At 41.2% G+C, this 12,115-nt stretch overlaps 1 protein-coding gene across 1 annotated transcript in view; it reads right to left on the bottom strand.

Annotated features, from left to right (window-relative positions):
- The window catches only part of STARD13 (StAR related lipid transfer domain containing 13), a 249,435-nt gene that overhangs the window by 158,317 nt on the left and 79,003 nt on the right, over positions 1-12,115 (bottom strand). The window contains exon 4 of the mRNA XM_030475577.1: positions 7,498-7,531. Within this exon, the coding sequence (XP_030331437.1) occupies positions 7,498-7,531 (34 nt within the window). The remainder of the gene's footprint in view (positions 1-7,497; positions 7,532-12,115) is intronic.

Below are 12,115 nucleotides of genomic sequence, written 5' to 3'. Positions count from 1 at the left end.
AAATGCCAGTATATGCAATGGAATTATACATGGGATGGCTTTGGCATATCTTTTGCACTTGTATGCAGCTCTGGCTTCCTCCTGTTGCTGCATTTCAGCTGTGGCTTGACAGCATGGTGGAAATTACTAATTTGTTTTCTCCTTGTGCTGAGTGCTCAATAAATACCAGCATCTCTATGTGCATTTCTGTCACAGGAACTTGCCGGTCTGGATGGAATCTAATACAGACAACAGGAAGGGCAGAGACTGGATGGTTTTCAGTTGAAAAGCTTGCTATAGCAACTCTCCTGTTTCTTAGGAAGGTGCCCCTGTAGTTGACATTAACACTACACAGCTCTTTGTCCTCCTCTAGTGGTTCCATTATATTTAGGGAGAAGCTTATGCAGTGATTACTTCTTTCAAGTTAATGTGGTTATTACTCACCTGCAAGGTGTTGAGATCCTGCATTCAATTCTAACATGAGCAGCCATAAAAGGTTTCATCTCTCTAGCGCTCATGGAAGTGGAAACTGGTATCTCTGGCCATAGCCAGTCACAGCTACACAGATGCTGTGTCTTTTTGTGCTGTGGTCATCTCCTCTGAGCAGAGGTTGCACCATGGCAGGTTGCTCAATAGCATGAAACAGTGTCATGGCCTGAGTACGGTCCCAAGAAAAGGTCTTCTGTTGCAAAAGGTCAGAAGCTGGCTGCTTTGTTCGATAGCTTCATTGCCCCAAATAACTTAGATTAAACATATGTTCCAGCCAGAAGCATTTCTCTGTGTTTGCCTGCCTGACTTGCAAAAAAGGAAACAGTGCAGAATCGATCTTGTGTCCTGAGCCTTTCAGAGAGGAGCTATGTGTCACTCCAATACAGCACAAAACCTTAAAAGTTAATCATAAGGAATTGATCCTAAATGGTTAAATAGTAAAAAAACCAACCAAACAAACAAAAAAACCTAGAGATCTGTTACATGAGGGAAATGTTTTCTAATGAGAAACACTAAAATTGCTGGAACTGCTACCCATTAGGAATACTTTCTGTGAAAACAAAGGACTCCTACTATATAACTCATTCTTCCATGTGCATGTGTCAGAGCTGTAATGCTTAGTTAGAATTATACAACACTAAAGATTAATTTTGCTGCTTGCAAACTTTAAAATGTCTAATCTCCAAACTTTTGAAGTTATACCTTGCCCAGGAAATAAAACACAAGGACATGTCTTGCACAGTGGTTATCAGAGAGGTCTGAGGGAAAGGTCTAATTGAAACAGAAAACAGGTATACTAGATTTTTTTATTATTCAGTGAAATTTTTCCAGGCATTTGTTACTTTTGTAATAAATGTTAAATGCCAAAATGTGGCCTCTGACATGACTCTTGGAAAATGCCAGTTTGAAGTTGTTTGCTCAGGATCAATGGAGCTGAATATGGCTGCCTGTTCACAACCTTTGCAAGACATTTGTTCAGTCACAGAAGAAAAACACTTGAGAATCCTAATGTCTGACTTTAGTTACTGGAAACCAACACCCCTTAATTCCAACAGAGGCAAAACTTTACAGCAATTTATCAATTTGCATCCGATTGCCATTTACAGCAAGATTCCTGTTATGCCTCAAGAGTAGTTACAAACCCAAGCCCTTCTATCAGCTCTTTAGTGCTCAGCTCTCAGCTCCCCTGTAAACAAAAAAGAGTTAGGAAAAATGTTCATAGTACCTTCATTCTGAAGCCACTTATATTTTGTACAGTTATTGATTAGATACTATTTTTAACATTTACCAGCTCTTGACTTTTCAATATTTTTCTTTCTTATTAAAAATGTTGATGGAAAATCAAAGTTACAGAAAGAACTATTGAGCAGGGAAATGGAGGGAGATATTTAGAATGACGTTGAGTATTAATATGTTTATGAAGTACCTTTATACATGACTGCTTCATTGTTTCTGAAGCATCTTATATAAAATTCAGAGTATTCCTTAACAGATCAAGCTTTTGTCTATAATTCACATACTAAACCAGTAAACATACATGATTTTTGGTTTTAATCTTCACTTCTGTTGTTGGTTTTTTGGGGGGGGGTGTTGTTTTTTGGTTGGGTTTTTTTTTTTTTTAGAAACAGCAATATCCTGAGATATATATAGTAAGGGTTCTCATTTTCCTCTTGCTTTTGAGAGCTTAGGATCACAGTTTGCCCTCAGCCACTCCAATACATCAGTAGGAGCTGAGTAGTGAAGATCTGCCTTTCAGAAGAACAAAGAATTCTATCATTTCTGATTGTGAAAGGAACACGTAGGCAGGAAGAGGCAATCTCAGTGCCTCATTTTGGGAGCCAAACTGGCACTGTACACAAGTTAGAACAAGAGACAAATGAAAGAACTCTCTGAAGCACTGAATGCAGAGAAAGCACCAAGTCTTCCTACTTCTAATTTGAGCAATACAGAGCTCAACTAGTTAACAGGCCAAGGCCACCAAACAGCTGGGTTTATTCACTAGTTTACTTCCACTGTACCACTGCTGAGGAAAACAGCCTGTTCCTTTTTCAGTCCAAAGTAAGCATCTCCACTTTGTGTTGGAAACGTCTAAGTGACCACACTCTGCTTTCTAGTAAATGCATGGGATCATTGGATGAGGATGTTTTGTTTTCTCTAGTTATTTCAGGTCAGGTTCTCATCTTGGGTAAACTCTTGTAGCTGGAGTAATGACCTCATGAGACCTCTGTCTAGGTCTTGGGAAGGACTGCAGAATGTCCACCCCAGCTGCTGCTCTTCCCTGTACAGGATGGGACAAGGGGCCTCAAGGCCGCAGCCTCAGCTCCACCTCCAGCACACTTGCCAAGCATCTGCGGCGTGTGAAAGGCTGAAAGAGATCGCCTTCTCCATCTCCCCATGAGCAGGAGGAAAACCCCAGTACAGGTTATGGTTCTGTGAGCTACATCCATTTTCCTGTTTACAGCATGATTAACTCATAACTCCTACCCAGGGACTGCAGCAAAGGTAAAATATAAACATGAGCATAAAACTTTTTATGACCAAGGAAACACAAAAATATGTAACCAGTGGGAACAAATGTACGTGGGTTTGATCTGGTGACAAATCAAGCACCTGCAGTTTCTAACAAGATGAAGTTGCAGCTTCAACCCTCTCAGTTCCCAGAATCAGGCCCTTTGTTGGCAGTTGGTCATATACAGCTCCTATATAGCACAGTGCTGGTTTCTTACACCATGGAGACCTCTCCTTGAAATCAATTAGCATTATGCCTGGACAAACATTGCAGGATCAGGCTATTCATTAAAGCCCTGGGATCAAACTACCTCTGTTTGACTTTTGTAGTATATCAGCCAAGGATGCACAATTATCCATGCAGTACTTCTGAAATGGCCAAGGTCACATGAGGATTTTATCATCTTACTGCAGTGCACCATCTTCCTTGCTAGCCCATTGCTGTCTGCTCCAGACTACATTACCATGCATCAGCAAATACACGAGCACGCTGCTATATTTAGTGTTTCATACATACCACTAAAATACAGGATGTGTCAGCTTTTAATCTGACTTCAGAATTTTGTCAGCAAAGTAAAAGCTCATTTTCCTTACCAGTGATGAAGTGTGCTCTGTGTTAGTCATCTTGAGCTATGTGGTGATAACTTTAAAATACATTAGGCAGCTAGAATGCTCAAGCTGAATAGGATGATTTTTACTAAGAGAGATACTGGGAGATAGTAAGGATGCATACCAGTCAGCGAGGCATTAATAGTGACTGCTGCAGGCTGCATAAAACCCAGCAAGAGGAGCAGCTAACCAAGGTGTTCTCTGAGGTACCACAGCAGACAATTAGGACCACCTGGGTTACAAATGCAGAATAGAGATAGGTGGTGCAGATGGGGTTTGGTGTTATGTAGCTGGCAATATGAGAAAAGCATTAACGATGATGACTTGAACAGAGTGGTCCATTGCACAGCAATGGTACTGGGGCAGTCCTATTAATGACATCATCTATTAATGACAGCAGCAGCATGGTTTAATGGTTGGAACCACAGACACCACCAGGATAGCCATGTTCATTCTCAAACGATTCAGTGGATGAAGCTGGCATTTTCATACATCTTGGTAAAGCCACAGAATAGAATATTTTTACATATTCATAAAACTTGATTATTCATGCCATCACATACAAGCAGTACAAGTGTGAATTGTCTTCCTGTCTATAGTTTCTACAGAAAGCCAACAACTTGCTAACTGACAGACCAAGGATAAGCCTGCCTACATGAAAAACAGCTTTTCCACTCCAAAGAGGACTCTTGCAACTGTCCCTTGCACTTTGCTAACTACATCCTAAAGAGCGTGGGTGACACCAAGTTTGCAACCCAGCTCTAACTCCTAATAGCACTGTTTTTACAGTGCTATTAAATTTCCAAGCCTTTGTGGAACCTCATTTCAGCCCAATCCAGGGCTGTCCGTCCCAGCCCCATGATGCTGCATCAGGGCTGTTCTCCAGCTCTGCCACAGCCCTACCAGGCCACAGGACCCAACCTGCAGATTGACACCCAATGCCATCCTTCACCCACCCCTGTTCCTGGGGCCTTGCCTGGCTGTCTTGGAGCCATGTCTGGCCCTGTTCCTATGTCTGGCCCTCGTCCCCAGGGAGCTACCAGCTCATGCTGCTCCCTGACACTATTAAAGAAAACAGAAAGTGGAATAAATTCATGCTTGTAGAGTCACATCTTACCATTATTTAATATTTTTCCCAATGCACAATTTTTTAAATGGTCAGAACATCATTATTTCCAGTGCATGCACTGTTAAAACAACCAGTGTTACCACATCTGGAAATAATAGTACTCGGCCTGGCTAGCAGGCAGCAAAATTGCCAGCTATAGTGGTTCTTCAGAGGAGGTTCTCTGGGGTAGCTGAGGGTCTGTGCAGCTGCAGCTTTTCTTAGGACAGTATTCTGCTTAATATACTGTAAGACACCTGCTGCAAATCCAGGGAATGGAAGCCCCAAAATATTGCATTTATTTGTTTAAAAAGCTTTAGAAAAGTAAAATAAAATTGAAGCAAGAGAGAACAACAGTCCAAAGGGCAGGGTTTTTCTCTTTCACACACAAATATGGAGAATGACTAGAAGTCAAGGACAGCCCAGTCCTGGGAAAAGGGCTGCAGGATCCACCTACCCTGGCTGCAAGCAGCTCTGAGCCGCCCTGTGCTGAATGGGGCCAGAGGGGCTGTCTCCGTCCGAAATGGCTGATGCTGTATGGTGGGAGGGCAGGGTGCTGCCCCACTACAAACGAATGGTACTCTGGGAAATGACTCTTCCGGGCTTTGAGAGCTCTAGTTTGAGAGAGCTTGTCCCAAGAAAGAGGTCAGAAGAAGAAATGAAGAATGAGAAGCAATAAAAAGAGGAAAGTGGTGAAGAAGATGAACTTGAGCAGAAGAGTGCTGCACTCTGTATGTGGCCAATATGGGCAGGATGGGTTTTTTTCTCATGCAAGACATTCCAAAACAGAAAAAAAATTCTCATCCAGAAAACAGAAAAAATATCAGAAATGTTCAGGAACTACAAATCTGGAAGGAACCCTGTCCTGCAGTCCAAAACATAAATTTGGTTTTTATGGTAATTTCAATCATGTTTTCTCTCTTTCTAATTTTTTTTTTTTTTTTTTTTTTTAGTGCTTTAACGTAACAAATTTCTAGGCCAAAAGTTTCAAACCCAAAGAAAAATCAAAACTTCTCACTTTGAAAACTGTTTAGATCATCACATGTCAAGGCGTGCACACCAATTTTACAGGAATTATTTGAAATAGAAACTACAGGATGCTAACCTTTTCCTGTAAAATGGTTCACTTTGAAGAAATAAGCATTTTCTGACAGAAGCATTTTAATGATAAATTTATTACCAGTTTGACCATATGCTAGATTTCCATGATTAAAGTTCCACCTCAGTGACCAAACTGTGTCAGAAAATGACCTGCCATTCATCTTTCATGCCTGTAGTTATCATATTTTCAACCACCATGTTCTACTGTAAAGATGGGTGTTAAACTTCATCTCTTTCGGTGACAATGTTAATGTTATCATAAAAGTAAAACAATTAAAAAATTAATCATAGTCAAAAATTGGACCACTGCTAAAATAATCAGTTGCTTTATAAACTAAGCCTTTGGTGTCACAGAGAGGTTTTGATCCAAGCAATTAAAACAATAAAAAAAAAACAATTGCTAAATCAATCTCAGAATTGATGGGATTTGTTTAGCTTTGGAAAAGCACAGGCATATGTTTCATTGGCAAATAACATCATGGAATAAATCCACATACAATTCATAAAGCATAAAAAGTTGATGTGCACAGACCTTGACTGAAAATACTTCTATTTCTACTGTGCTCCACAGCTTCATGTTTTATTGACCCAAGTACATGGGGTGAAATTGCCTACGGAGACTGGTGTTTTCTAGGCCAGGGTTTCTGGCATTTTGCTACGTCAGCATGTTTGCCAGCAGAGCCATTGAATCAGTGACATCGGCTGCAAAAGGCTTTGTTCATCTGTTTCTAACCGAATTAAGGTGGCCCTTGGAAAGAACTGAGGATGCAATTTAGAGCAGAGGCAGATGCTACTCTGACCAAGAAGAAACCACTGAGTTAGCAAACTGGCTTAAACTAGTCCTTCAGGCCAAAAAAAGAGATGCAGAGTCATCTAGGGACAGAGGGATAATTACAATAACGATATCCAATTGCTTTCATTTTAATTGACACACACTGCATAGATATTGACTAACAAAACAGAAAAAACAGTTGGAAATGGGTGACTCCGGAGGTCAGTTGTTTTATGACTGAAATATTTCTAGCTGGCAAAAGCTTTTGTGGGAATGAGGATTCACTTAGACTTTGGAGACGTTTCTTATTGCAAAACTGTGGAGCTGTTATTAAATTCCAGTAACCCATATTCTGGGAAGCAATTTCTTTTCTCTCTATTTCTTAATTGTGCTTCATTACAATTTAATAAGGACATATACCCTCAATTAAGCAAATCATCCAAGCAGTTGCTTATGCCTGGTTGCAATGAATTGGTTTTGTTTGTTAAATGCGGGTTTAATTGTGTGTTAAGTATCTTGCTGAATCAGGATCTCTGTGTGTGTATCTGCCTATCCAAACCTTTCCTTAGCTCCTGGCATGATAATGTGGGATTCAGGGAATCCATGTCTTTAACTCCTCTTACTGCTCTGACTGACTCGCCTCACACGTGCCAATGCTATGGCAAGCACTTTAGTCCCACTCTGACACCAACAACAAATATTTAGTTTTATCCATGATATCTCAGAACTCACCTTGAAAAGTGTAATTCAAAAGTTGCTGAATTATCAGCTTTCCTAAGAACCATGTATATTCTACACCACTACATTACGAACAACAGTGTGGAAGTGATTGTAACAACTGCACTAATAGCAGAGATTCCTATGGGTCCTCTATCAATGCATGAGTGTCTACACAGGCCATCAAGAAATTTCAAGAAGTAATGCGGTGTCCTACCTGCTTTTTGCTTACACAGCTTCTGAAACAGCACCTGTAAGAAAAAAAAATCCTTTAATAATTATGCTTTTCTTTTTCCCTTTAAATAAGTTTCACATTTCAGAATGACAATTTATATCATTATTAATCATCTCCACCTTACACAAGGCAAAAAATACAGAGCTCATCAATAAAAATCATAGGTAATATCTTGTTTTGTTTGCTAAGGACAACCTGGTGCCCATTCCCAAGCCAAGTTCACCTGTTTAGCATGGAGTGAGCTTAGGAATGATCTCTGGCCCAAGCAGGGTACTTCCTGAAGGGATTTGAGGTCCAGCACACTGCAACATGGCTGAATGTGCCTCACAGTGCTGGTGAGGCCACCAGCAAGCCACGTAGGCAGCTGTACTGACAGGCAGGAAATAGAGGACACTGTGGCTATAGCAACGTGGAGCGGCAGAGTGATGGTTCTTGTCCATCTGTGACCTGCCTGAGGGATGTGGCCAAACTGGCTTGTCATGTTGTTTTCTTCATGTTTTTCATCTCCCTGCTACGAGCCTGCCATGCTAACTGAAACTGGTACCATTAACACCATATTTGGATGCTCCTTTTGGTCCATATTCTCTTTAATAAGTTTCAGTACCAAAATGAGGATGTTGTTGCTAGTGATTAAATGCATATCACCCATTCTCCTTTCATATGCTGGATCTATCAACTTTCCTAGCAATGTAGCCTGTGAATGAAACTGGCATAAGGGGTGAAACTGCACCTAATTATTATTTTTTTTAAATTAAACAGAAGGCTGAACTGATTCTTCCAGATACCAGTGAACTCACAGGTGTGAAGTGCCCAGTCTGCAGCCAGCTGAAAAGGCTGACACTTGTGTGCCTTGCAGTGACACGCTCCCTGTTCTCGTTATCTGCTTGTCCCCATATGGACAACCATCTGCACCTTTCCATCAGATGCACCAAGCACTCTGTTATCTCTTCAGCCAATATTGCCTCTGCAGCCTTAATAAGAATCTGTCTATAAAAGCACAGTTTTTATTTACCTTTTATTTAGTGAAGAATTTTACTGAGATACTGGAAAATTCCTCCTCTAAGCACAGAACTGAATTGGTTAAGCATCTTTCTTAATAATAGGAAAATCACAGCTAGACTTCAGATGTTTGGCCTTCTGAAAGGCAATTTCATTGTAAAAAAGCCTCTTGCTCCATTTGAAGGTCCGCCTGAGCAGCAGCTGAAGTTAGCCTGTCTTTAGCCAGCAGAGAGCAAGTGAGGTGGTCACTTCTAGATGGGAAAATAATGAGTGGCTGAGTCCAAAAAAGGTTTTATTAATGCAATTTGTAGCTTTGCTTTAGCTCCAAGCCAAAGCCACATGTGGCTCCTGCACACTGCTGTGTGCTTGCCTGGACTGAACTGTTTTGCATAGATTTCATCCAGGCTCCCTTTTGATTTTTAGCTCAGTGATGGTAAAATACCTGAAGAGACTGAAGCTGAGCCCCCTTCTTCAGTGAGGCCCCACCAGTGTCAGACTCTGTGCTACCTGCACAGACCCTCATGCCAGAACTATTCTGCTTGTGCTCTTAAAGAGGCTGGAGGATTCATCTCCTCCTGGGTCTTCTACAGCCTAGAAACGGAGAATGTACTTCTGATTCCCATCTGGCTGAAGAGGAAATTCATCTTATTTCCTAAGACGTTCTACATGGGCCCATTCTGCAAAGATTAAGGAGCAGAACTACAGCACGACAAGCCAAAATTTCTCTATCAGCATCACTTAAAAAGAGTCGGTGCTGAGCCCTCAGGAGTGGGCTTTAGCAGAAGCATCTCACTTCCATAAAGGAGTGGGAAAGTCAGACAGGCTGTGTGGGTTGGAAAGGGACAGGCAGGTCCCACATCAGTGTGCCAGCTTTTTGGGATGCCTTTCTGAGTGAGGCATATCACTCTGTCCCTCCAGTGTGCAGCCAGCCATGTTGTTCTCAATCACCCTGTTGGGGACAGGCACCAGATTTTTAGCATCATGACTCTGGCATAAGCACAGTGGAGGCGGGTGCCTAAATTGCCATACTGAATCTTGGGATAAGCACTTCTTGAAGAATACATTAACGATATGTGAATTGAAATAAACACGTCAATCTTGCATGGATAGCCAGTTTCTGTGTTCTTGTACAGCCAGAAGGGCACCAGCTATTAAAATCAAACCCAGGCTATGTTAACTTCCAAAATCTTTTTAGGATGCCACACAAAAAGGATGCAAATTGTTGCTGGAATGATCCCAAATGGAAACAGAAGGCTGCCAACTAAAAGTGATTTATGGAAATAATAATGATAATGCACTATATAACTGATTGTATAACAAAATACATTTACTGGAGGACTAGCATCCCATCTGAGCAGCATGGCACAAACTAATCAAATATATAGAAACCATGGACCAAAAGAGTACAACTCTAGCCAAAAGGCTGTTGGAGCACCTGCTGCTATGAATAATAAAGAAATCATTTGCCTACAACTCCAGCTGTAGCAATTTTGCAAGTGGAAGTGTCAAACAGAAGCCAAAGACAAACACACTCTGCTGATAGAACCATGTGTTATTTGCTGAAGCATGTAAACCAGCATGCAGAAACCAGAAATTTATGAAGACACTGGGTCCACTTCTACCCCCTCATCAGTCCTCTGTCTCTGTGGGGCCATCCCATGTTCACCCATGCGAGCAGAGGTCCCCAAGGAGCCTGCCTGTGCTGCACCACCCTTTGCTTTATGATCAGAGCAGGAGGAGACAATCTAGTGAATCAGGCAAGCCTACCCTCAGTGGTGGTGGGACTTGCAGCGAAGTGAAACTCAGAGGGCTCATCTACACTGCTGAAGAGAAGATGGCCTGTGACGAGGCTGAAGCACCATACCCAGGTTCTTCCATCTGACTCCGCAGCTCTGGCTTTGTTATGAACTGCACTGAAGAGCTCTGCTTGGAGCAAGCCAGCCATTAGAAAGTGTTCCCTCAGCAGTGCGAACAAGGGAACACTCAGTGCCGACTGGCCTTGGGGATGGACTGGGCCCTGGCCCGCATTTATATTGCCCCATAATCATCGCCTCTGAGTCCATAGTATTAAATTAATGGGTCCTGTACAGATGAACAAGATCCCCAAGGGATGTTTAGAAATCATTGCCTGAATCCGAACCCTGCAGAGCAAGAGGAAAATAACGTCTCTGTTCAGCAGATATGTATAACCAGGGACACCTCTAAGCATGTGAGTGATACCATTAAAGCCACCTTTCACTTACAGAGCCACACATCTGAAAAAGTATATTTGGGGCACAGAGGAAAGGGAGGGAAGAAAGGCTGTTCTTCTTCAGGAGGAGGAATGCAAATATAGTGCATTTATAAAGAACCTGAAAGATTTTCGTGAAAGGCATTCTCTGTGGAAACAAATTACTCAAATAAACTCCTTGGATTAAATGAAAGTAAAGGTAGGAGCAAAACACCAGCATTACAAGCTCAACAAGCAAAATAAACACCTTCATCAAAAAATTGTTTCTCTGATGTATACATAATCTTTCATGGTTATAAGTGATCAGGGCATGGAACTCATCACACAACGGGATTAAATGATTTAATAGTGTCCCAGTAAACTTATTGTCACATAAAAGCTTTTTTTCTGACACAGAAGATGAATACGAAATGGTTGACTTGAACAACTTCAAAACCATTTTAATTTGCAACAGCACAGGGATTCTGCAATGCCAGCCAATCCCATCATTTCATATACCATTTCAAAGACAAAACCCCACCATTTTGTGTCCAAGTCTTTTGCTTCCCTCTTCCTCATCAACTACTATTAGTAATTAGCTATTTTATGCTCTAATTTCAAATACGCCCAAATCTGCCACTGATATTTCAGCGTATCTGTCAAACTATAATCATTCATTCTTAGGAAATCACACTCTCCCTCACCCCCCAAAAAACTGTCCAGCATGCAAATAACTCTTCTGGATGTTTAATAAAAAGCCAGAGAATTTATTCAATGTAGATATGGTATCAAAAATATCACTGCTATCAAATAAACCCTGGCATTTTGACAGGACTACTTGACATATGCTGTTAATAAAAAAGGCTTTGAATTCTGCAGTGAGCAACCAGCAGCACCACTCTGAAACATAACACTTCCTTCAGAGGAAAAAAGGATAAATCTGTACAACCTCTTACTGGTTAACTGATACAGAGGGAAAGCCCTCTGAGCTGGAGAAGGTCCCACAAAGTATGAAGACCAAGAATCCTGCTGGTTCGTCATTCTAGAAATTTAATAACCTACTAGGCTTTAATTAAACTGACATATAGACAAGTTCTAAAGAAGGAAACCAGCAATCCACATGCAAAACTCAGTCATCTGATTAGCAGGTTTATTACATCCTTTCAGATAGATGTTGACAGAAGGAAAGAAAATCCTAGTTACTACTTCAAAATAAAATGCTACACCCCAAAAGAGGAAGTAATAATAATAATATTATGACACTCGGCCATATCAGCCTTAACTTGAAGTTGCCCGGCCCCAGCAATGACATCTTTAAGTCTGGATTACGCTTGCAAGTTCCTTAAAGAGTTAGTCAGCTGAGAATAATGGCAATATTGAAGTTATCCCATA

The sequence above is a fragment of the Strigops habroptila genome, chromosome 2 (assembly GCF_004027225.2).
Source record: "Strigops habroptila isolate Jane chromosome 2, bStrHab1.2.pri, whole genome shotgun sequence".
In the NCBI taxonomy this organism is placed as follows: Eukaryota; Metazoa; Chordata; class Aves; order Psittaciformes; family Psittacidae; genus Strigops; species Strigops habroptila.
The sequence above is the reverse complement of the archived record's forward strand: the minus strand, read 5'-3'. Positions and strand labels throughout refer to the sequence as shown.